At 31.9% G+C, this 27,665-nt stretch overlaps 1 protein-coding gene across 1 annotated transcript in view; it reads right to left on the reverse strand.

Moving 5' to 3' along the window:
* Nucleotides 1-27,665, reverse strand: part of LOC117223275 (uncharacterized) — a 212,750-nt gene that overhangs the window by 42,178 nt on the left and 142,907 nt on the right. Inside the window, exons 3-5 of the mRNA XM_076522331.1 lie at nucleotides 19,302-19,346; nucleotides 16,436-16,657; nucleotides 13,545-13,607 (exon numbers count right to left, since the gene is read on the reverse strand). Coding sequence (XP_076378446.1) covers nucleotides 13,545-13,607; nucleotides 16,436-16,657; nucleotides 19,302-19,346 — 330 coding nt within the window. The remainder of the gene's footprint in view (nucleotides 1-13,544; nucleotides 13,608-16,435; nucleotides 16,658-19,301; nucleotides 19,347-27,665) is intronic.

Raw genomic sequence — 27,665 nt, forward strand, 5'->3', positions numbered from 1 at the left:
AAAACACGCATTTAAAAAGAATTCATTGTTCTACGCCCTCTGGTCCTCGAGATGTCTAAAAAAATATGGTCTTCACCCTCGATTGTGAGGGGCAACAACCATTTCTGCCCCTAACAATACGTATCAAATATTTTTCAACAAACTATATTATACTAAAATCTCGTTAAAATCGGCGGTTACACTTGGAAATGTTCCCTTGCAAAAGCATTAATATCGATGTCTTTAACATAATTTGTACGAAGCCCAGAAAAATAAAATCGAATGTCCTAACGGTAAGCGACGTAATAAGCTTCGGTGTTTAATAAGACTTCTTCCATCGTATTCTCTTAGATTGTGCATTAATTGAAGGCGTGATTTCCGAGATTTGCATTCGGATATAGAAGTGCATTAGTTCGTATAGCCTCGAGTGCAATTCTCCATTATTATTACTCTCCGTTATCGCGCGCTTTTACTCCTGAGAATACAATGCTACGTGCCGAATTGAGAGAGTTCTACAGCTAACTTACAACTTAAGAATTATTCGAATACATAGGAATATTAGGTGTAGCTACAAAATAGCTCCATTTATAAAATGATACACAGAGTAACATTTAATCAAGCGTTTCTCGACATAAATGCGGTAAATAATCCTATTTTCGAATTTGTCCTTATCTTCGCAGGAAAATAATAATGCTCCCACTGGGAATCTTTATCAATAATTATCGTTGTTATGTGTTATCTTCATTGCACGAGAGCTGGATAAAATCATTACAAATAGATTGTGCATATACAATTGTCCGCGATCGTTTATTAGTCTAGGACTGATTTTATTATGTAGGTGTTGTTTTTTGCAATACAGTATTCTCTTCATAACATGCACAGTTTCGAACCTGCAGAGTTAAAATTATGGTAGAGATACTGCCGTCTTTCTAGTGTTCTAAATCTAGAGAAAAAATGATTGAAAAGAAAAGGACTCAGGCTCGAGGCGTTCGGCTAACATTAGAGCCTTTTAAATTCAGAAATCAAAGTTTCTTATTTTCGAATTTTCGTCAGTGAAACTTCTATCATCGTATTTCTCTCATTTTGTTGATCATGGATACACGAGTGATAATTATAATCGTAATTATGTCGTATTTAATAGTCAGTTTAATCAGAAAAACGAGATGGACACGATGGTAAAAGTTCAGATAAAAAAGAATAAAAAATTATAAAAGTTGCAATCTTTTGAATCATTTGCAGCAGTGTGAGAGTCTTGTGGTAAAATGGAGATATTTATTCAGTTATAGTAGAAATGTTTATGTCAAGGATAATTTTCTTTTTCTAGTGAAATGACAACGTTACTTTCTTCTGTGGAAGATATTTTACTTCATTTAAGAATATCATATTACACACAAAAATGTTTGGAACAAAGGTGGTGCATTTTGTTACGTAGAATATGATTTCAAAATAAAAAGTATAGGTTTATAATAAAAGAAATCAAGATGATCTTGAAATAATCTTGAAACGCCCACGCATTAAAAAAGTAGGACAGCTATTTGAATTTCCACTCGAAATACTAAAGGACATGTGTGTCAGTTTGTTTGTTTCTTTAAATTACGCGTCTACGAGATTTTTTACAATCTAAACTTAAATGGAACACTTTGTATAATTCCAAAGTAACTGCGGATTGTATTCGTCTTCGAAAAAGGCTATACAGTGGCTCATGAAAGTATTCGAATACCTTTTGCAACGCAATAGCTTTTTTCAAACTGTACTAAATGACTTGAATTTTTTTTTAGATGATAGAGGGACTAATCCACGAGACAATAATTGAAATGCATTTTCTTAATTTTGCTCTTACTTGGAATGACAAAAAAAAAGTAAAAAGTCTCGTTCTTTAACTTTTTTATCTGAGCTTATAACAAACATTTAGAAATGCCTGCTGAAAATTTTATCGAAGTCGATTAATCTAGAGTCAAGCTACAGGCGTTGGAAGATTTCAAGAACTGCAGATTTCTTATAGCTTTTGGACAAAAATGTCAAAAATCGGGACAAAACTGCGATTTTAGCGATCTTTAATTATTTATAACTCATAACAACGTCAACCAATTACGATACAATTTTCAGGATGCATATAAGTTACCGAGATATGCGAAAGGCATTTTTTAAATTTTTGTTACAGGCTCAGGTAAAAAAGTTAAAGAACGAGAGTTTTTTTACTTTTCTTGTTATTTCAAATAAGAGCAAAATTAAGAAAAAGCACTTCAGTTATGATCTCGTGGATTAGTCCTACTATCATCTAAAAAACAAAATTGAGTCATTTAGTTCAGTTTTAAAGAAGTTATTGCTTTTTAAAAGGCGTTCGAGTACTTTCGTGAGCTACTGTATGTATATATACAGCGAAATGCGAGAGGTAAGTTTATTCAGTTCCGACATCTCGTCTGACAGAGGATCCAAATTCTATCCAATTTCTCATGTTGTCGTGGTCTAATCGTAATGAAAGCTGTACACATGTATTCATCAGTTTAGAGGATTGTCGATGCAGGCAACAGAGGTTTCGTGTTCTCTAGAAGTAGCCAATTTTCTCGAGAGAAGACGACAGCCCGCGTTATCAGTGACAGTCACGTCAGCAAATGCTTGTCGGTGGAGCTAGACGATTCGGATTTCAGCAGATGCTGACCCGTTTCGCATTTAGCGATTGACACGTGGCGTGTTTCTTTTCCAACGATTCCATCTTATGTCGTTTGAAAATTCTTCTGCTGCTTCCATTTACATGCAGTTATTCTGCATCATGTATTTTTTTTAAATATTCAAGCAAAATTTCTTTCGAACGAATACGTGTCTAATTGACTAAATCTTTAATGAAGGAAAGCAGTTTTACGTGAAAATTGTAATATAGCAGTAATAATATAATATAATTATATATTATATATTATTATTAATATATATATATTATTATTAATATATATTATTATATATTATATTTATATATTATAATTATAATTATATATTATATAATTATAATATAATATAATATAAGTATAAAAATTGTTCGCCTTAATCGCAATATAAAAAAGCTACATTAACATTTCTTTCATTCTCTAATTGTTATCGCGTTCAACATAATACAATAATATTTTCAAATTCTTTAAATGTGTGTTGTGTTTTTACTGTTTTATATTTAATTTTTTTTTTCCTCAGTTTTATCATAAATGTATAAAATCCGCAGTTGAGTTATTAATTATTGAACAAAAATTCTGGTGATTTGAAACATTCTTATGTACAATTTTAAAAAGATACTTTCAAATTGTGAGAATTACTTCTAAACTGTTCATGTGTTATTAGTAAATTGCTGTCCTTTATGCAAATTAAAAATTGTAGTACCATTATTTCTGAAACCGTTGTGATTCGAATTTTTTATATGGGTATACAAAATTTATATAATTTGAAACCAGCAAATAACGTCCTTGAGATGTAAATTAGTGATTAATATACAGCTTAAAAAAGGATTGAATTTATTCTGATATGCGAAGTGAAAGTTAAAAATGCGATGCATAACGACCTGGATTACAAAGGGAAAGCGACAGAGCAATATCACTTTTGTCACATTGTTGCTATGAAATAAATCAGGTTACAGAACCTGATACGTCTGTCAATGACTTTAAAGTTACATTAAGCTGTAGAGAGTACTTTAGTAATTTGATACTAATATGTCAACATTTTGAATATTTTCATTTTTTATATTTTATATATTTATATATTTATATATATTTATATTAATTTATATATATATATATATATATATATATTTATATATTTATATTTTTTTTTATATTTTCATTTTCATTTTCATTTCATTCTGAATATTTAAAATTTCATTTTCTCAACAAATTCTTAGATTATGTTAAGAAGGTTTACTGCATCTAAGAGTATGCATCTGTGTAACATGTGTCTTAACTTTTGTCGATGAATGTATATCTAATTTTCAATAGCTTTTAAGGTATTACGCGTACAAATCTCCATGCAATTTATATTTTCCGTATATACATATATTAATATTTCAGTAATCAGTAGGCGCGTTAGGCGCCTAAACAAATTATTTATAAGTTTGTAACTTAAGTAATAGGAAATTAAAACTAAAGTTCAATATATACTGTGAAAAAGAAGATATACTTGATGAACTTCGTAGTATTGTTTCGTTTGCAATCACATTTAGTTACGTATGTAACTCTCACACATAGTTATGTACATAATCTTCTGTTACCGTATTCGAAATTCATTTTGGCGCGTTCCGTTAATAAAATGGCTTCGGAAATTAATATTGTAATTAGCGTCCATGTATGAAATGAATATTCAAGTTATTATTTACATATAAATCAAAATAATATTAATGTATAAAATGTTAAAATCCGTCGGGAAAACTATTTAATGACGCGTATATCTCTACTACAATAATTTTGCTTCTTAAAAACGCCACTGTGTTTCATTAAAATAATTTCCACATTGTTTCGCACATTACTCCAACGATTAAACAATGTCATATGAAATTAATTAAATGAAAGAGGCAGCTCGTGTTGATGAGATAAAATTCAATGCCCTCATAGAATAATTGTCGAAAGCGACCGTACAAAAATTTGCGGATTATTTTTGTTTTATATTCTCACTATTTTCGAGCTCATACCTCTGATTTTTACTTGATTTTAAATATTTAAATAACATCGTAACAAACACGCTGTTTCGAAAGAAGAAATTATAGAAGCAACATAGCTAAAATATATTTCAGTTTTGAGTAATGTAATCTTTCTCACGGATCTTTTTCTGAAGGAACGAAATTAATTGATCGTTGAGGGAAGTGTAGAATCATATGTAAATTACTTTGATTAACCATATAAATCGTCATTTGTGGCTTCTTTTTGTAGTTGTTGAAAATCGGTAACTTTTATATAAAAACGAACCACAAGGCTCGAGTAATCGTATCTCCTCTTCCCAAATTCTCCATTTTTACGAGTTGAGGCTTAATTAGGGAGAATTTTACTATTTTTACTATATTATTATTATATTATTATTATATTATTTACTATATTATTATTTTACTATTTATTATATTATTTTACTATATTATTACTATATTATTTTACTATATACTTGGAACACTTTTTAAAACTTGAATAAATGTCACACAATAAATAGCTGCACCGAAATTGGGTCTTTATTAAGCTTACAAATAGAAAATGTCGTTTTATCAAATGAAATTAATGATTATGTAGTTGATCAAAATAATTTACATATGATTCTACACTCTCCTCAATGATCAATCAATTTCGTTTTCTCAGATTTAGAAAGATCATATCACTCAAAACTGAAATATATTTTAGCTGTTTCTACAATTTCTTCCTTCGAAACAGCGTGTTTGTTGCGATGTTATTTAAATATTTAAAAACAAGTAAAAACTCAGAGGTTTATACCTTTCGAGCTTATGCTCGAAAATAATGAGAATATGAAACAAAAATAATGCGCAAATTGTCGGTAGATATGCAAGCTCGATAAGTTACATAAAATAACAAAAAATTAAAACGTGTTTTGACTCGTGGGGTCGTAACGAATTTTACTCTTAATTACTTTTTAATACATAATAAGTAAACTCTACACAGAAACATACCAGTTTATATTATGAACAATAATTTGTGTTTTCTGTATACACAATGTTATTGTTTACATTGTAAGAAGTTAATCGTAAATTCATAGAATAAATCATAATTTATAGCTATAAAAGCTACAACAATGAAACTAATAAAAATGAAAATACCTATTTTAAGTCGCGACGTAACTCTAAGGCACGTTGCGCAAATACTTATTTTTATTGTACATAGACCGCACGTAGAACCACTAGTATTATTTAAAACCTCCAACAATCCTTTGAATTTGAACATTCTCACTATTCTTCGAGCCATATTTTTAATTTCCCGACATTAACCCTCGGAGTACGGTCACTCGCTGTACGGTAACGAGGTCTTTCGCGACCCACACCGATATCTCACTAACACACAGCCATGCACAGTACAGAATATGGAGTAATATTAAGTCACTAACACACAGGCAGCTTCGTCATTGTCGATAAAATAGGAAGGTCTCTATAGAGACCTCGTTACCGGAACTCGAGGGTTAAAACTTTCTTTCATTAGAATATTCTCCATTAGATAGCATGCCGTAATAGTTTGTTATAATAATTAAATAGGCGAATATCACATGTCGCGATAAAATATCTATCTTTTTATTTTCGATTTCGAAGGTAGCTTTGATATTTCCGATTTATGTAAAATTGTGTGACCGTACTGAACAATAAGTTTTGGTTTGGTTATACTGTCGTTTCGCAGCTGCTTGTTGGCCATGTCTACGTTTATTCTACTATTCATTTTGTACAGGGTGTCCTAGCATCGGTGGTACAGCTGAGATGGGGATGATTCTGCATGAAGAAATAAATCGAAAGTAAAGAATAAAATTTGAATATTCAGCATTTCCAAAAAATTTTTGCATTAATGAAGTAAAGTTTATAATTTTATAACTTATAATATATATTATATTATAATATTATATTATATTATATTATAATATATATTATATTATAATATTATATTATATTATATTATATTATAATATTATATTATATTATATTATAATATATATTATAACTTATATTATTTATAAGTTTTTTTATTTTTATTATATTATATGTATATATATATATATATATATATTATAACTTATAATATATAAAGTTTATAAATTTGAATATTCAGCATTTCCAAAAAAATTTTGTATTAATGAAGTAAAGTTTATAACTAAATTACATGTCTTATTTTCATTTAAATACACTCGAAATCCATTGATAGAAATGAGTAACACAGTGCATCATGATACTGCTTATATTAGTACAATTTATAAGTGACATATGACTTTCTATCGAGATCCATTCATCTAAACTAAACGCCTTTAAAATGGAATAACTTTTTTAAAAGTGGACTAAACGACTTGAATTTTGTTTTAGATGATAGAAGGACAAGTCTGCTAGACCATAACTATAATGCTTTTTCTTAATTTTGCTACTGGTGCAAGTAATAAAAAAGAAAAAAGAAAAAACTCATGTTTGAATATTCAATATCGATTTTCTCAACAACGAAACCTCAAATGGAAAAATGTTATTCCTTGTTTTCGATTTGTTTTTTTTTTTCATGTAGAATTCTCGGTTGTACCACCGATGCTGGGACGCACTGTACAGATAAACTTCGTAATTATTTTCCCATGGTACCGTATTATCCTTTTTCTTATATCATAATACTATAAACGTCTATTTATTCGATTTGAACTGCGGCTTCGTCTTACTTTGACTCATGAATGTAATAATTTAAATCATTAGACTCGTTTAAATTAAAACGTTAACGAACGCAAAAGATTACACTTTTTCGTTCTTTACACGAGTGAGTTCGTTCACCTGTAAAATTTAATCGCGTTTGTTTGTGGCGGCTGATTAATGACGTTTCTAAAAACAACTTTTTTTACATAACATTGTTGTTTTTCGATGCTCAACTGCATTTTTAAAAGTTTCATTCATCCTATGCTTGAAATAATTAAGCACAAGACAACAATTTCTTCCTAGTTTTGATTCTTCAAAATATATTAATTGCGTGCACTTCACTTAACCTTAATTCTTTATATTGCGGTATATAATACAAATGGACAATAATTCACTATTCTGAGCACGAATTCACTATTATTGCAAATATTGCTCGTCCATTAATAATTCTTTGCACTAGTAGAAATTTCTTAAATCACCTACCAGATACACAAATGTAATAATTACTAAAGTATAAATAAAAATATATACAGGGTGTCCCATGTTTTAATATTCAAACTTTGTTAGTGTATTCTATGGCACAAAGTATGAAAAAAATGTTACGTAAACATATAGAGCTTTATTAATAAGTTATGACAAAAATTCAGAATAGGAATAGTAATTGCATTAGAATAGTGAAGCATTGGCTTGAATAGATCAGCACATGCCGCGTGTTTATGTAAGCTGTGTTTATTAATACATTTCGAAATGTATTAATAACCGTTGTTGACAATACATGATTGACATCGATCGAAGATTTTTTTTTATTTTTTATTTTTCTTTTTTAGTTGATTACTATTCCTATTCTGAACCATAGAATATACTGACAAAGTTCGAACATTAAAATCTGGGACACCCTGTATATAATAATATATGTATAATAATGAAACGTAAAGTGATATTACGTTAGAAATAATGATTACCAAACTGTTCAATATATTTATTTAATAAAGATTGTTGTCCAATATAGTATTCTCGTGGTTGATAATCCTAAATCGCTGAAGTCAAGATTATCCGAAGGTCACAGTATAGTAGGTCTTTGAATTCATCTTTTCATCGGCAATAACCTTACGAAGTCAAGAGTACAGGATGTTATTTAAAAATGTCAAAGTGATCTTGACTTTTAGTCGAATGACAATAGTTTTTGAAATTTTCTTTATTTCAGTATATGAGCCGTAATAAGTCACTTTTTCAAAAAAATCGAGTTAATGGTAACACTAATTACAATTGAACGGTATCTTTTCATTTTAATTGAAATTTGTTCGAGAGAAGTTTTGCTAATTATCGGTGTTACAATAATGTCTATTTTGAAAGTGGCGTAAGTCGCTGGACTCAGGAAATTAATTGCGGGCTTAGTGTAAAAGAAATAGAAACGTGTGATAAGTGTGTGTGAAGTATTGTTTTGAATTATTTTCAGTATTTTTAAAAAAGTTGTGATCACTGGACTTATTTTTATAAGTGCGAAAGAATAGTGCAGTTTTGTAAATTATATTATAGTGATGTGGCGACTACCTCTAGACCCGCCAGCAGATGGCTATAAAATGTTTTATAAACTAACTTTAGATGAAAAAGATGAATTTCTAACTTTGGATTTGTCACCAAAAAGAGGAAGACCTAGGCGTTATTCACAAATAGAAATGGATCCGTTATACGCTGGATCTCGTCTTGTTTTTTCAGCAAAATACAAAGACATGATGGACTTGCTTAATTATATACCCCCAATATACCACAGTTATTTTAAAAATTTGAAACAAAACACGATTTCCGAGACTTAATCACTCCTATTGATGACGAAAATTGAATTGAACTGATGTATTTTCATATAAATTACTTATACTTATGTTTCAAAATGTACTAATTATTTTTGTATTTTATGAATATTAAAATAAAAAATACTTAAATCAAACCTTCATATTAAATATGTTCATGGTGTAAATTATTATTATATACAAGTAAATCTTCTCGAAAGTTAGCATCCATATTTTTAAACGTGTTAAAACGCAAACCCTTAAATATATCGACTTAAAAACAAAGTGACTTATGCCACTTTCAAAATAAACAGCTCATAATAGTCGATTAAATAATGATTAACTTTTATCACACATATTTTTATCAGACTGTCAAAAGTGCCTGAAAAATCCGGTATAGCAAACACCCTCTATACAAGTGAGTGTTACAAGTTCTTTCGAAACATTGATAACCATGGAATATTTCTGGTCGCCATAACCAAAAAGACGGTGTCCGAAATCTGATTTTGATCGTCGGCGCGGAGTTTGTTGACCAGTACACAATAGCGGTTACACGATTGTTCCGCGGCGATTTTTACGAAGACCGTGTAAGAGGATTCCACCGCGAGCGGTTTATCTCGTGCTATCACGGCCGGCGAGTTCTCTTAAATTCTTTTCCCTTCTTGTTCGTCTCCTTCCTGGCATGCCCGTTAAATATTGCTGGGGAACACTTCGTTGACCAGACGATATTTCATGCGAGCAGGTGGCGTTTCGCCAAAAGGAACGAGACACGTCCCAGGCCCCGAAAGCGTTCTGTCCTGCCTTTATCGTTCTTCCACCTCCGTACGTTCTCCCGTTCGTTCCTCGTTCCATGTACCTTCTCGCGAAACAGCGTTGCGACGCAACCTAAACTCTCGTAAGAGAGGTTCACGAACCTCTCGAGTTGGCCCGATCGGTCGTTACGGTACCCGAGGCGGTACTCGAGGTACTAAGTACGAATAAAGGTCAATTTGTACTATCCGTTCAGACACGAAACATTTCGGTACCGAAAAATATTCTCGGGGGTTATTAATCCTTAAATGCATAATTTTTTGTTTTGAATTTTAAAAAATCGTTTTTATAGGAATATAGTCATAGGTTACGTAAAAAATAAATAAAAAAATTTAAGTAAAAATAATATTGAGTATTTATTTTGAGAAAAAGTTGTATGTAGACTTTTGGCAACAATATGCGTTTATTACTCAAATTATTGTAGACGTAAACAAATGGTCATGTATTTTTATATTATCTATTAATTAAAATTTTTAAATGCAACATCAAATATTTATAGCTTACCTGACAACAGATGAGAAGTAATTTTTTTTCAATTAGATAAATCACTCCTTTATAGGAAACTCGAAAAAAGAAAATATCTCTCCAAGTAACACATTGAAGGTTATCACCCACCACATTCAAATGTCAAAAAACATATAACTTACTCGCCAAAAGTAATGTCAAGTCTTTTATTTCACACATGGTCTATTGTCTATTGTTATCAACGTGTGTTCGGAAACGCACATACTCAGGTTTTTGAATAAAATTAAGTGGAACTGGAATGTAGACAATTGGCAACAATATGCATTTAAGGGTTAAATGCGGCTGTTCGCACGTACCGATACGCAAGGACGCAAATGTGTTGAGCTCGTGTGTCATTTCCACTACTTTTGACGAAGTTTTCTGGGTTTTTGCATTTTTTTTTGTCGGTTATAGGTGGTTCATCTGGATATTCTTGCAAATCTCGATAAAGCTTAATGAAAACTGTCGTTCCCAGTTGATTTGATGCGGAGACAGTCGTTTTTAAATATTTTATATCGTTTTTTACGTCTTTCCTGTGATTTTTCCGATTTTTCCGGCGATTAATGGTGCTTAGCTTAGATATTCATACTTAATTCCATAGAACTCGTTAAGATCTAGCGATTCCATTTCGTTCAACTCGAAAAGAGTGAGTTTTATCTGTTTTACAACGTTTTTGGAATTTTTCCGTGTTTTTCGCCGTTTTGCAGAGATGTTTCAAATTTTTCGCGTGGTTAGGATGATTTTACCATTTTAGCTCGCACATTCTTGTTTTTTTTCAATTAATGAGATCACCAAAATGCGTTTTTCATCGATTACAAGATACAAGTGTGACAGCTCGTGTGTGATTTCGATCACATTGACAAAGTTTTGCAGTTTCTCGCATTTCCTTGCGCATATATATTCCCTCGCATTCTTGCATATTTCGATAGATTTTTACAAGGACTATCGTTTCCAGATGATCTGAAGCAAATACAGTCGTTCTTAAACCCTTTACTGCAATTTTTCATTTTGTTTGGCGTTTTAAGATATTTTGAATATCCATCCTTAATTCGATAGAAGTTGTTCGGATTCAACTCAGTTTCGGAACTCAGAGAAAGAGTTTAAGCGTTTTAGCGTTTTTTTAGCGGTTTTCACCGTGTACCACCAATTTGACATAGTTTTGCGGTTTTTCACATTTTTCTACCGATTGGAGGCGGTTGACTAGAATATTCTTGCATATTTCGACAAAACTTAAAACGAACTACAGCACAGTGATACCATTTCCCAAAAGTTGGCTAAAATACAATTTTCGAAGCATACGGTAGCCACAGGCTGCTGTGCTATTTATGTCGTATACATTTCAGAGCGTTAAAGATGTCGAATTCTCGTGCTTCGTAATACCCCAATGATGGTAACATCTTCAACATGTCAAGCTAAAAAGTTTATCCTTAAATAAAGCTTTATAAGATCTTACCATTAAAACGTATGTCATCAAAATCCACTCTGCATATAAGCAACGAAAAATACTTTCGAATTAATTCTTGTGCTTTCCTCCTCAGTATGTCCTAAATCGTTGTCATATTATAATATATTATGATAATATGACAACGATTTAGGACAATATATATATAATAATTATATAATATAAGCAACGAAATATATATATATATATATATATATATATATATTATAATATATAATATATTATATATAATTTCGTTGTCATATTATAATATATTATGATAATATGACAACGATTTAGGACATACTGAGGAGGAAAGCACAAGACTTAATTCGAAAGTATTTCTCGTTGCTTATATGCAGAATATTATTAGCACTAATAATTATTAGTGCTAATAATTAGTTATTATATTAATTATATTATTAGCACTAAAGAAGAAATTGGGATAATTATCGAAAGACCAGCTCCAACGAGATTCGTGGCTTAAAGAAAGATGTAAACTACGATATTCGATCGAAAAATTTTGCCGAATTTTACCAATTTTGTCCATTTCTGAGACATTTAAACCTACATCGTCAAATAGTGCTGATCAACGCACTCCTCGAACAATGTTACAAATGTTGGAATTAAAATTAATATAAAGATCGTATTAAATTTGATGTTTTAATTATTTAATTAAAGCCAAATATCAAAAAATTATTGTTATTTACAATAAATAAGTTAAAAACAATGCCTATGTCAGTAGTGTCCGATTGTCCATTTTGAATTTTGCATTTTTGATAAGACATTCAAATTCGGCAACCTTGAAAACATAAGAGTACCGAATTCTTATAAAAATCATATGAAGTTCCAAATCGCGTGGCCAACTTTTCGGAGAAACATCCGTTGTTGTTAACAAACGGACGTGTAAATAGTAATTTATTACAACGAATGGAAAACCCTATGAATTAGATTGAATAAATTAATTGTTAATAAGCTGCTCGAATAAAATCCAATGTTGCCCACAGACTTTTCAGTTCTCTTAAATTTTATGGACCGGAAAATGATCGTCTATTTCGACCCTCTTGATCTAATAATGCTATGCAGCGCAATCACATAAATGTGATAATATTTTGAAACGATGGCCGTCAATGTACAATCCTCACGCGACAAGAAGACCCCTTCTTACTAGCTGCGGTAGTGGGGCAGCTAGTAAGAGGGAGAACGTGCCTTCTTGTCGCGTGAAGACTATACGTCTGTTGCTCGTCGTTATCGGACGTGAAATGATAGCATTAACCGTTTGAGTCCCAGGGGTCATTGAAAAAACACGATCGAAAAATGCCGAACAGCGCGATAGCGCTTATCTTAATATGCGTACTGTTGGTTTATAAATATTTCAAGTTTTGTTCAATAAAAATTATTGAGAAGATAACAATGAAATACAAAATTGTTAGTTGTATTACTTACATTTTAAAAAAGCAGCTACGCGCTGTACGTGCGTCAATAAAGTTGAACAAGTTACTTCGACAATCTGTGAGTGCGCCGTTATTTGTTCATAGTGTTCAAATGTCGTGGGACTTTTCGACACAAAATCTAAACAGCGCGATCGCGCTTAAACACTGCCATCGTTTTGGCCCGAAACGCGATGATCGAAACGTTAAGTGTCTAAACGAATAATATAAATTGACCTAAAAACTCGTGTTCCATTACTCACCATGTCGCCCGTTTCACCTGGAAGACCCATTTCACCAGGAATTCCGTACGATCCTTGATATCCCTGAGGACAAAATACAAGTGATTTAACACCGAAGGGATTCAATGAATCTGGATCACCTGAGAACTTGCATTTCAGAAGGCAGAAAAGCTTCCTTCATGGAAACGATAATCCTGTGTATTATTATTATTATTGAGCAAAGTGTTATCCAGATTTGACTACAAATGATATTTAATACAACCTTTTATAATAAACCGATATTTTTATAATAAACCATATTATTATTATTATTATTATCATAAACCAAACAACTTTTATGCATTGCTGGGACAAGCTGTATGTCGCTTGCGCTGTTGTATTTACAAATTGAAATTTTTATAATAATCTTCACTCGTAAAGAAAAGAATTGTTCTTGGTTTTGCAGTATGCTGCGAAACGTTCAATTTAATTTACCTCTGCCAGAAAACTACTCGATTTATTTTCTAGAAGAAGTGACGGTAGTGATAATTCTGGGCTATTTGATTAAGTTTATTAGACAATGGTTACAAAAATGTTCGTAAAAATTATAATTGGTTAAAATATAAAAAGGATTAAAAAATTTACTTTATTCAATATTTTTATCTGATCCTGCATTAAAAATTTGAATTATAAAATATTGTTTGGTTATCCTTGCTGGAGTACGGTATCAAAATGTAAGAAAATTAAAAAATGTCAATGATTTAAAAAAATATATTATGAATGAGTGGCTACAAATATAACAAAAAACCATAAAATTGAATGTAAAATAAAATAAAATATAAAATGAATAATTAATTATATATAAAAGATGGTGCCACGGAGTATTAAACACACTAGTTTTACTTGCTACCATCACCAATTTCTTAACGAAGAAGCTGTCGGATTGTCCGTTTGATTGCAAGCAATATTTACATTCTTTATTATATGAAACTAAATGAATATTGCAAGAATTTAGATTCATCTTATTAGAATATATTTTTCTAAATAAAACAGGTACTTATCAAAACTTATCAAAAAATTTAATTAACTTGTAATCCGTTTAATTACATGCAATACCGACATTATTTATTATATAAAACAAAATCAATTGCAACTATTCAAATTGATTCTATTGTAATATTTTTCTAAAGGCCGCTTGAAAACGGGTAATTATCAAAAAATTTAATTTACATTATTAAATAAAAAGAAATTAAATAATTTTGGAGTGGGCTGTACATTTGTAAGGCAGCGTGTACGATACGATTTTCAGATAATCGAGGTACTGTATTACCGTATGAATAAATATTTGTTTCATCTCACGTTCGCTCCAGAGACGTAGAGCATTAAAATGATAGACGCAGGCTTTAATCTCAACAAAAGAATCCAATTTCCAATTGAAGCTCTTCAAAACCCCGACGCCTTGATGTGACCCACGTGGACGAAGAAAATTCGTCCTAGTTATATACCACACGTATCCCGATATGCTCGTCACGTTTCAAAGCTACTGCCACTCGCAAAACACTGTTTCTCTTTGCAGCTACGTGTCCAACAGTTCCCTTCGTCCTATCCTTGGCTCCCGTCCCTGGGAGTGGTTCGATTCCCGCAATTTATCCGCAGAGGGCAATGCACCCCGAAAAAGTCATAATTTTCGATTTACCCTCAAGAAATGTTCAATAATGTACGCTGTATACAAAACTGGGCACTACGGTGCTTCGAAGTAGCTACAGTTACTAATTAATGTTATTCGGAGGTATTTTAAAGCGAAATAACTATTTCAGAATTGGACCATTGGAACTATTTGAATTTTACTGAGATGTTGGAGAGGCTAGTTTACTGCAAAATGTATAAACAGATTTTTGCAAACTTGTAATTCATTGAAATGAGAAAAAAAATAAAAACGTTAAGGAAAATAACTTGTTTATCTATGCCTGTAACGAAAATTTTAATAACGTGCTTTGTAGCTTACATGTACTGTGAGCCATGAAAGTATTCAAATGCCTTATAAAATTAAGTTGAAAAATTATAAGAACAAATTTTTAAAAATTTTTATTACTGGTTTTATACCTCTGTTATTTAACAATCTGTTTGAAAATTAAATTTTGAATAATAATTAATAATAATTATTATATATATATATATAATTAATAATAATTATTATATATATATATATATATAATTAATAATAATTATTATATATATAATTAATAATAATTATTATATATATAATTAATAATAATTATATATATAATTACTATTGAATTATTGTATACAATTATTAATAAAGATTAATTAAAAATTATTATTTATTTATGATTGATGTCATTTTAAATCTCTATTTTACACAATTTTGTGATTTGTTTATACTATGTATTTTTTGTTGTTGCAACTTGTGTGTCCGAATTCACTTTATGACGATGGACAGTCATGTATATGACACGTGTAAATAAAATTTGTTATCTTAATCTGTTAATGCATCTGAAGAAATTTGTAAAATTGGGATGAATTTTTGTCCCAATTACTCGCTAATATCGACGTAATATGGAAAATATTTTCGTGAGCCACTGTAAAATTTACACTTTGACATCGAGTTTTTGAAGGAATTACGGTAAATTCTCCCCAATTGTGTCCTCCAGCTTATAAACAAAAATGGACAATTTGGGAAGAGGCTCGCGGCTCATTTTTTATAGTTGCAGGTTGTCAACAATTATAAAAATGAGGCGCAAGGCTCGAATAATAGTATCTCCTGTTCCTAAGTTATTCATTTTTGTTTTCAAGCTGAAGGAAAATTAGGAAGTATTTATTCTAATTAGTTTTCGATGCTTCAATGATGACTTCCGTGTTAAGAAAAGCAAATTCTCGGTGATCCGAATCAATTTCGTAAAGAAGTTGTTTACCGCAAGCCCATCGATACCCGGAGTACCACGGACACCTTTTACGCCGACGGAGTTGATACCACCGTCGCCAGGTTCGCCAGTTGGTCCGTAATCACCAAGTGGACCCGGAATACCACGATTACCATAGACACCCGGCATTCCTGGTGCGCCAGCACGTCCATCGGTCCCGTTGCAACCATCCAAACCGTCAGGTCCCATCACACCGGCCAAACCTGGATTGCCCTGTGGACAACAGTTTAATTATTCTTAGTCTCTGTTTTGGTACTTTCAGTAGGGAAAAATTGCCTCTAGGTTGTAAATTTTATGCTTCGACGAAATGCGCTCTAGATAGGGTTATCTGTTCAATGAATGAACACCCCCAGCGAATGAACATTTCGCATATTACATAAAAAATTTATCATAAATAATATATATAAAATATCATATATAAAAAATTTATCTTTAGACTGCGGATCTTTATGCAAAATAAAAATTATCTTAGACAATTGCATCGAAAAGATGGAAATGTATTTCTTTATTTAATAATTTAAGTGAGTTGAAAATAATACGTAGACGTCCTTAAAATCTTTAAATATTTTCAACGTTTTCAATTTTAGCTACCCATTTTTACCGTAAACGCATAAAGACTATTTTGTGTTAGCTTATGATTTGTTACACATTTCATTTGTTTAATTTGCAGTTGCCTCAACGATGTCGCATGTGTACAAGGTAGGTATTGCGACTTAACCCGTTGCACTCGAAGCCATTTTAACAGTAAATCTAAAATAATTTTTCTGACTTACAGTAATTCCATTTTACATGACAAAGTGCATTTTCTGCATATGAAATTGAGTCTCCTGATTTATAGAACAGTTATGCTTTTAATAATATTTATAATCTAAACTTCGACGAGAGATATAAAAATGATATTAGAATGTGATACAATAATTTCAGTGGTGGCTCAGACTCGAGTGCAAAGGGTTAAAATCTGTATAATATGTGAATGATTCAATAACCAGTGCTGTTTTGATTTTATCAATTGATGGAACATTGGAACGTTTAGTGAAAAGATTTCTAGATATATGGCAGTTAATTAAAAACTATTTATCAAAACATTATTTAAGAACTACAATAACAATTTAGAATACATAGAGTGGCAATATTTTTATAGTACTTAACGAATTGTATTCTATATACAAGTACCATTTTTATCACCATCGAACCAGTCAACCAGTTCCTTAATTTTTGCTTTCACAATTCCTCATATTATAAAAAAATTTTATGAGCATGTAGAATAAGTGTGTCAATTACTGTGCCCGCCCTCCCCCCTATTACTGTACCGTTACAACAATTTTACTTATATTTAAAAATAACATTTTTAAATTAAAGTTTCTGAATCTTTCAAATAAAATTTTATGTGTAATTTTTATAGCCAAATCAAAACTTCTTAAGACCTATAAAATGCGGAAAGTAATTTTTTAAATTTCTGATATAAGGTTTGTGATGTGTTTTTTGCTCGATACAAAAACGATGCTTTCCAAAACAAAAGAATAAACTATTGTATTCATAAAACTCGTCTAAATTCCAGAAAAACAATAATATAATCGACTTCTTAGATATATTTTTTATTTAAAGTAATTCAGTAACTGAAATAAATTTACGTCTTTTTTCTACAACTGTGCTCTATAACTCGATTAAGTTTAGTTGATTAAGCCACGTCCTTTTCGATGCGTGCGTTGATTAGTGAGCAAACTCTCGCAACAAATACCGCATTATAATAAATTATCATAAATTGTTAGTAAAATAGTTACAGTAAATTATGCTAAATAATTTAGTACGGAATATTTCACGTTTTTGCATCTTTGTTATAGCACTCATTACAGTAATTTGATCAGTGTACAGAAATTAACACCAAGTAACTAACTAAATTTTCTACAGAATTTGTTTTTTTCGAAGCGTTTTCGATCTTTTTTGGATTGATTCTTGGATATTAGATTTTGAAACGAATCGATCTTTTTAATTACGAATCGATCTCCCATTCAAAGCCATCAAAAACATTTAAAACATTTCGTCTTCCTAAATTCATTGACCTTAAATGATTGGTTACTAAATAAAAAGCAAATTCTTCAATAAAATATTAAATGTATAACATTTATAACACTATAGAAATAGCAATTACAGTATCTTATGATGATTCACTGCGTATAAACTTTTAAATTAGATTGGTATATTTATTCATTTATTTAGGATTTGAAAAAATGAAGAATTAACAATAATTGAAGTGTACAGTAATTTTGTAAATCAATATTAAAGTGTCATTAAATTATTGCATTTTAGGTCTGATGCAGTATGCATATGGATATAAATAGTATTTCGATCGATTTTTTTTAATCAATTTTCAAAGAATCGGTTTTTCACGGTTCGACTTTCTAGTGAATCGATCTTTGACGTCGCGATTCAGAATCGATTCAAGAATCGATTTTTTTGAAAGAATCACTAATCTCTAGTAACTAGATCAGTGTACAGAAACTAATACACAGAAATTAATCCTTCATCTTTTTAAGGGCACAGTAACTCGTTAAAAATCTATTTTATCCATTTCATTAAATAGTTCATGTTCTTTATATATTTCAAGTATGAAAAAGTTCATACTTATATAAAAGACATCAATATACATATGATTTAAATGTTTTGAGAAGTGCGATTTATGGGGAATAAATTATTTAATTTGTTGAAATCTTCGGACGTCACTTTAATGGGCACAGTAATTGGCACGCTTACTATATTATAATAGAAATTGTATGATGTTTAAATAAGTCCAATCTTCTATTGTTAATAATTGCTATTCGTAGTACAAAGTTTTATTAGAATAAAGACTTATACAAACCGAGAGTCCAGGAGCACCGGTGAATCCTTGTATGCCTGGATCGCCCTAAAAAGAAAGCAAAGATTAGATATATTGTAAATTGTGTTTTCTGAAGTTCTACATTTTAAATGTATGGTCTTTGTACTAATCCACAGTAGAATACAGTAGAACTTTAACTAACCAAATCGAGGTAGAACATAAGTGTTACAGAAGTGTTCCAGATTAAAGACTTGGTCACGTTTATAATAAGTAGTATTGCTTCTAAATTTCCTTCAATTGTGCTATTTACATGTGAAACGTGTTTATACTATAGGGAATTTAAATATTACGGGTTCACATACACATAAAATTAAAAATTGTTGACGGGAAAAAGCTAGACTAACATTACTTCAATTTCAATAATTCTGTAAATATTTGTTTCTCTTCCCTATATAGAATTTCTTTGTTGCTTATTAAGTTTTTCTTACCCTTATTCGTACATTGTGATATTACTTTGACTCACGTAATATTTCAAAATCTCGAAATATAAGATTATCAGTACCTCTATACTATTTTATTAATTGAAACGGTTCTCTACATTATTAATTCCAAATTGCAAATTCACGTATTCGTGACTGTTCTTATTTCGAGAGTGCGGACTACTCGCGATAATGTTAATTAATAAATAAGATTCAAAATTTGTTTGTTTATGTGTCTTATACTATGCGGGGAAATATACTGACGTGTTCATAAATTTAAGTTATACATATTGGCTCCAAGTAGTGCGTTCAGTTCAATGAACTGAAGCCAAATTCAATTTAATCCTACTAGACAGTCGGATAAAATAACTATACTGAAAATTAGTACTAATAAAAATGAATATCGATTAAATAATATAATATTTTATATATTTATATATATATATATATATATATATATATATATATATATAAATGAATATCTATTGATTTCGACTAAATTCATCTAAATTATGTGATTATTAATTAAATAACATCGTTATATTAATACAAAATTTATTTTCTTAATGACGGATACCAGTAAATATTTAGAAAATGTTATTACCTTTCGATTTTTTAATATATCGTCAAGGTCATTACACCGAGCAGTGTTACGAAGGTTTTATGATAAAAATCAGCACATCCATTGCACTGGTCTGTGTGCACTATTGCATTATTTACAGCTTATTAAAATTATTGAAAAAGTACGCATGTAGCTTCTACGTCTTGTAATTAACCCTAGCACGCTTAAGACAGGGTAAAAAAATGTCCACAGAATTTTGAACATCTATTTTTGTTAAAACAATGTTCTTTTATAAATTTTTATATTTTATATTCGAATTAATAGATGCCTAAACGTATCGTTTAATAGTATTGCATAAATAGATATACCTCGAACAGAAAAAGTAATATTTACAGCATTTTTTCTTACATGAATACAAAATAACTCTCCCAAACCTTCTAATACCTTAAGCGTTCTAACGTTAATACAGGCAATTTCTATTCTCAATAGAAATTCGCAGTTATTAATAAGACAAGTGGTAATTATACATTTTAAGATTTCGTTAGCTTACTTTAGAAATATAACGAATAAACGAACATTTATATCTCGCAGTGGTTACTTTAGGTGGGCATGAATGAAATAAAATAAAATTCGTTTAAGCTTTCATTATATGTGAGAAACAATAACGATTAGCACTGTTCGCATAAAATCTGTTATCTAATGATAAAGAGATTTTCACATAAATTCCAACTGCAATCGAACCTCGATTATCTGACTTTTCATTATCTGACTTATTTATTGTTCAAGTATGTTACATATGTAAACAAATTGCCAAAAAAATTTATTCTACAAAACAGTAACTTAGGACAACATTGTAACTACAATAGAATCTCGTTTATCCGAACTAATGAATCACACATTATTCTATTTGAATAATAGAACAGTTATGTTATAATCAAATTCAAATTAAATATTCTTGTGCATAGATTGCCTTAAATTGAACTGTTTACATATACAACGTGTTTAAAAATAAAGAATTCAAATATCAACAGTTCGGATAATCGCTGTTCTATTGTAATAATAATAGTCATCTGAACAGTTACTTCGTGATTCTCCGAAAATTTATATCTCCCTGATTGATTTATAAAATCGCGATTCCATTGTACCAATAAAATCAAAATATCATTACTCGTCGAATATCCGACAGTTGTAGGTTCCGCAAATGCGTCGAATCAACGGCGTGCATTTTGCATTAATATCTTCAATGACATACGACTCGCACGTTTATAAAAAGAATCGGTTTCATGGTTACGCGATTGCCGCCTACTGCATTTGTATAAACATGGTGCATCGTAATTGGGAAGAACGATTATTACATCGCACCCTTGATTCGCAGTAAGGTCATCTAATCAGCATCCGAGTACGATCGAATGCTTCCTGAATCTGCTCGGGCATGAAAACGCGCGAAAACCTGACTATCTGTGAACGCGATTTCGTTCCGGGTAAAATAAAGTGCGTCACTAACAATTGCCTATTGCACTCAATTGCCGCGTGCCAAAGAGTGCAATATAATTGTGTACGTCGCGTCGCGACCACTAACGCGATTCGTGCCAGTTTTTTCGAGACCGCCAGCAGCGCTCGTGCACGTCATTTACGACCGTGTAATTAGATCTTTCCGGTAAACTTTGCTATTGATTTCAATTCCCTTCAGTAGGAACTTTCATCGATGATATGCTGTTACGAGAACTTATAATCCCAGTCGGAGTAAAACATACAAATTCTTCTTAATTGATCCTCAGCTTGTACGCAAAAATGTACATTTTGGAAAAAGAAGATACGATTAATTAATTACCGATTGTCAACAACTATAAAAACGAGCTACAAGACTGGAATAATCGTCTCTTCTCTTCTGAAATTCTTCACTTTTGTTTCCAAGCTAAGCGTCAAATTCTCTCAAATTCTTTCTAAATTGTCCCTCACATTGTAAGCAAAAATACAGAATTTTGGAAGTGTAGATACGATTATTCGAGTCTCGCAACTCGTTTCTATAGTTGTTGACAATCGATGAATATATGAACGAGCCGCAAGGAGCGAATAATTCCAAATTGTCCATTTTTGTTTACAAGCTGAGAGGGGCAATTGGAGAGAACTTACTATATTTCTGATTTTCGGCAAACTGTCGATATTCGAACCATTATAATTTTGTAAAAATGTGTAGAACAACAATAAACCTGGACTTATCTTAAAACTTATAGCATTTACTTGCGCTATGCATCGTTGATTTTCCTGTAACATGACGTAATAATAACGTAACAGGTAGGAAACTGGAGACATGCTCTTTCTCAGAAATATTACGGACTGAAACATTTGTAAATACACTGGACAATTTTTTTCAGAACTGATCTTTTCTTTTTCAGAACAGATCCTGTACAATGACCTCTTAAACTTTGATGTACGACTTTTTTTATTCACTCTATTGAACTTCAAATGAAAGATGTACTACAGGAGTGTCAAACTCGCGGCCCGAGATGAACATTTTTGCGGCCCAGTCAATATATCCGACGCAAAGTAAAAATAAAATAGAAATGTGAATTAGAAATTTTGAAAGTAGTCTCGGCCAATAAAATTTCTCCCGAAATAGGAAAGATAGTATCAGAGAAGAGATGTCAACTATCAGGACGTAAACAATAATTTAACTTTATATATATTTATTACAATGTACTAGTCAAAATAAAAATATTTGTTTCTATGAACATTGATTTTTTTTTGCGGCCCACCTAAAGTTAAGCATTCTTTATTTGGCCCAAGTTAGCTTTTGAGTTTGACACCCCTGATGTACTACATACTTAAGAGCAATGCTCGGAACGCTTCGGAGTGCAACATTGAGCTCCGCCTCCTGACTACCGTCGCAGAAGCAGTAAGCCGATGGAATCAACGCGATGAGGAGGACGTTGCGGCGGTAGTCAGGAGGTGGAGCCCAATGTTGCGTTCCGAAGCGTTCCGAGCCTTGCCTTAGAGTAACATAAGGTTCACACGAGGGATCTACACCTAAACTTGTACCACGTTTCTGTTTCATAAAAGGAATAAAAAAAAGTCGTACACCCAGATTTGAGGGGTCATTGTAAAGAGTAAGTTCTAATCTTGAAATTCGTTTTGGAGACGTTTCAATTTGTAACATTTTCGAGTGAACCTGTTTCTTCAGTTTTCCGTTTGCTATGCGTTGTAAAAGCATGATATGACGTACGGAACTTTTCTACCGTGGCATTTTCTGTTTTTTTGGGAGGGAGGATTTATGTTCGCCCTACGGAGAATTTTCCAAGGCCGCGTATTTAGGTTCAAGTAAAGGCCTTTTGACGGTTCCCTGGAACACGTAGACAGGGATTCGAAGACATTGTATTCGCCTCTCTAAGAATTCGCAGGAAATATAAATAGAGCATTTTGCGTCATCGACGCTACGATTGGCTGCCGATCGTCGATGCTCAGGCACGTTTCCTAGCAGCCCCTGAAAATGGCCCTCGTGTGACACAGAGTAATATATTGGGTTGGCAACTAAGTAATTGCCGATTTCAGTTATAGATGTCTCTCACTCCCATTTTTATGATATCCGTAAATGTTATATTATAAAATTATTATTATTATTATTATTATTATTATGTTATTTTTTATTATCCGTGAATGTAGCGGTCAAGGAAAAGCGACCAGCATTGGTCAATCGTAAAGGTGTCATTTTCCGCCAGGACAATACTAGGCCGCACACGTCTTTGTCCACTCGGCAAAAATTCATGGATATTGGTTGGGAATTGATGTTACACCCACCATATAGCCCTGATCTCGCGCCATCGGATTACCACTTATTTCGATCCCAGGACAACTCCGTTCGTAGTAAAACTTTTAATGATGATGACGCTGTAAAATCTCACTTAACTCAGTTTTTGGCCGAAAAGAATCAGACTTTTTACGAGTGTGGAATTTTCAAGTTGTCAGAGAAGTGGCAAAAGGTCATCGAACAAAATGGAAAATACATTACAGATTAAACTTCATTCCAAGTAAAAAAAATTTTTTATTTCATTGAACAAATCGGCAATTACTTAGTTGCCAACCCAATAGTTTCCCATACATTAACACGTTCAGCGTCAACAATCAACCACTAAAATTCCTATAAAATCAAAGTAATTTAATTAATTAAGTCAAAACTAGAAAGTGAAAATTTATCATAGTGGATGACATTAGAACTCTTCTGCGTCCTAAACGTCCTAGTCAAATTCAGTTTGTTCGAATATGTTACAATGAAAATGAATTTTCAAAATCGGTTAAAAATTAGTGTGACCCATATGTGATCGACGCGACATTCGACGTGTTAATTTGTAGTTTCATTTGTCTCCTTATTTACATTATGTTACAATAATATTGATAATACTTAATTTACAATATCACATTAATATTGAGGATAAGTAATTTTTGGCTCATAGAAAATTAGATTTCTTTCTAGAATGCAGACCTCCCGACACTACGTTTCGGCCCTAGTCTAGTCGCGTGCAGTTGTTTATATTTCCTGCCAACTCTCGGAGAACGCAGTATGGAATGCACGTACGCATATCCTCCATCATCAGTTTTAAACAAATTCTGTGGTAGAATCGCTTAGAGTCGACACATGCGTGCATATCACGTCGCCCCCGCATTCCTCGTTGCGTGAAAATCAAGAGCATGGAACATAGAATTCGTGAAGTACAGTACATACTTAGACAATTGTAAATCCCAATCCTCTTTTGTAATAGATTGCACTTTAATGTTAGTACACACACACACACACATATAGTATAATTCATTTAATCCGGTCACATCCTTTTTGATTCCAGTTGACAAGTAAAACCCACAACGATACACTTTTGTTGCTCGAAATGTATCAAACTATTATAAAGTGTTACTTCTGTGTAAACTTAACTTCCACTATGTTCTTCCTAGTGACGTAATGATGACTCGATGATTATATAGGGATCGGCTAATTCACGAAACTGCTATCCTGATAGTGGCGCCCCGACGATGAAATACACAGTGTGACAATGGACTGGACCAATAAAACACGATAGAAACAAAATGCACAAAATTTTACGTTTTGCTTTATTCAAAATAATGTCCTCTTGATATAATATGTTTGTTACAGCAATTCAAAAGGGATTCAAATGGACGATTCAATTCGTTTTGTGGTATTGTCTCTAGTTCCCGCGTTGAAGCTGTTTGGTTGATCGTGATGTCTTCAAAAAAGCTTCAAAAAACTTCAATTACAATTTTGCAAATAAAAAGTAGTAGCACGGGACTAAATCAGGTGAACATGGCGGATGATTAAGCACACAGACTTGATCTCTGTCCAAAAATTGACGGACAATGAGTGACTTGTGAGATGACGCGTTGTCGTGCAACAGTGTCCAAATGTCTGGATCTTGATAAGCGGGACAGATACGACGTGAACAATAGTCCGAGTCGTCTCTCGGCTGATGTTCATAACCGCTTCCATTATTTTCAGTGAAGCATTACGGTCGCTTGCAATAGAATCACGTATCTTTTCAATCGTTTCAGGTTTTCGAATTAAAATTGGCTTTCGCATGTGTTGGTCACCTTCCGGCGATTATCTACCAAACAAAAATCGTTTATGCCACACGAAAACATTTGATTCACTTAAACAAGCATCGCCATACACTTGCTGCATCAACCGGAATATTTCTGATGCACTTTTACCAAGTCTAGCGTGAAATTTAATAACTGCTTTTTGTTCCGCGATACAATTTTTTGTTCATTCATTGATTGTTTGATGCATTCTCTATAAAATTGTATATTAAGTTTTCAAGAAAAACTATAACTATCAAATAATATTGAAATTGTGTTCAGAGTTGTATGGTCGTTTTAACACTCACGCAGCTTAAGTGTTCATTCGCTGGACAAAAGTTACCCCATGTCTTTTCATTGTTTTTCTACTTTATTAAAAAGTGAAACAAAATGAACTTTAATCAACTTGGCTTTTAGTTACAAAATTGTATTAATAGAACAGAGTGATCTTCGGATCGACTAATAATAATTATATTTAGATAAATTACTGCGATCGCGATGGTCTGGCCAATAATAGCTCGTTCAAGGGCCATACTTCGGCCAGAACACTTTCTAAGAATACAGCGGAGTGCAAATAACAGGTCGTTACGAAGATTGCCTGTTAACCAGATGCGAGAGCGTAAATGTTGCGTGAAAACTGAAGAGCCGCGAAAAACACCTCAACTTGTGTCGTAAAACCTGTTTATCCAAAGTTATTTCACTTCGTTTATGAGAATTAACGTAAACAACCGGATACTCGCTTTTCCGCCAACAAACTTCCGCTTTCACGTGATCGACATTTATTGTAAGCATTTATCATCTTTTAGTACGCGCAGAACCCTGAACATTATGTCGTTTTAAAGTAATTGCTCCGACGTCTTAATTATGAAGGTAACATTTAAAAAACGCGCCGTTATTGGCAGAACGGATGGCATACAAATTAATTGGGACGAACCAGTTTCCAAGTGGGTTACTTTTTGCTGTTTTTGCCTTTTTATGGCCACTTTTGTCTCTTGCCTGTTCGAAATATTTTACGGACGCTAGTCCTTATATGTTGTATTTTATACAGTAATCGTTCTGATTGTATTATATGTATTCTGCATGCGCAGGACAATGTTATAAAGAAATAACTTTAATTTGTGATAACTAGTTTGTAATAAATTTTTCAAGATTTGATCATTTTGTTAAGATCATAAGACTTGTATTTCTTGAGATACTAGACTAGATTAGTTTACTAGACTATGGTTAAAGAAATTTCGACAAAAAATGTCAATAGAATTATAAAATTTACGTTGCTCGACTTTCGTATCTGTGTCTGTAACGAAAATTTAAACAATGCGTTTGGAAGAATTCGGAAACTTATATATGTGCTGAATAATTACAAGTGATTAAAGATAACGAAAATCGCAGTTTTTCAGGGCCTTCGAGCAATTTTGCTCGAGTTTTGCTAGAGTTATTTAATGGTAACTACAACTGCAGCTTATAGAAATGTTTAAGTCAGTCTAATATCTTAAAAAAAGATGCAACATTGAAAAAGTGACAGCGATTTAAAAGGTGTCCGAGTACATACTTAGGTGACCTCCTTTAGCTGTGACACCATGCATAATTATGAAGAAGTTATGTATTTTGTTTTATAAGGCGTTCGCATACTTCTGAAACTTACTGTATATCGTTACAGTTTCAATAAAGAGACATGAAATGTTCAAACTTCGTATATTTTAATCAATAAATATTACTTTACAATATACTCGCGGTACGAAATTCCCACGTGGCTATACCCGGCACTAGACCCCTGCGTGGATACGT

Source organism: Megalopta genalis, chromosome 5 (assembly GCF_051020955.1).
Source record: "Megalopta genalis isolate 19385.01 chromosome 5, iyMegGena1_principal, whole genome shotgun sequence".
NCBI classification, from domain to species: domain Eukaryota; kingdom Metazoa; phylum Arthropoda; class Insecta; order Hymenoptera; family Halictidae; genus Megalopta; species Megalopta genalis.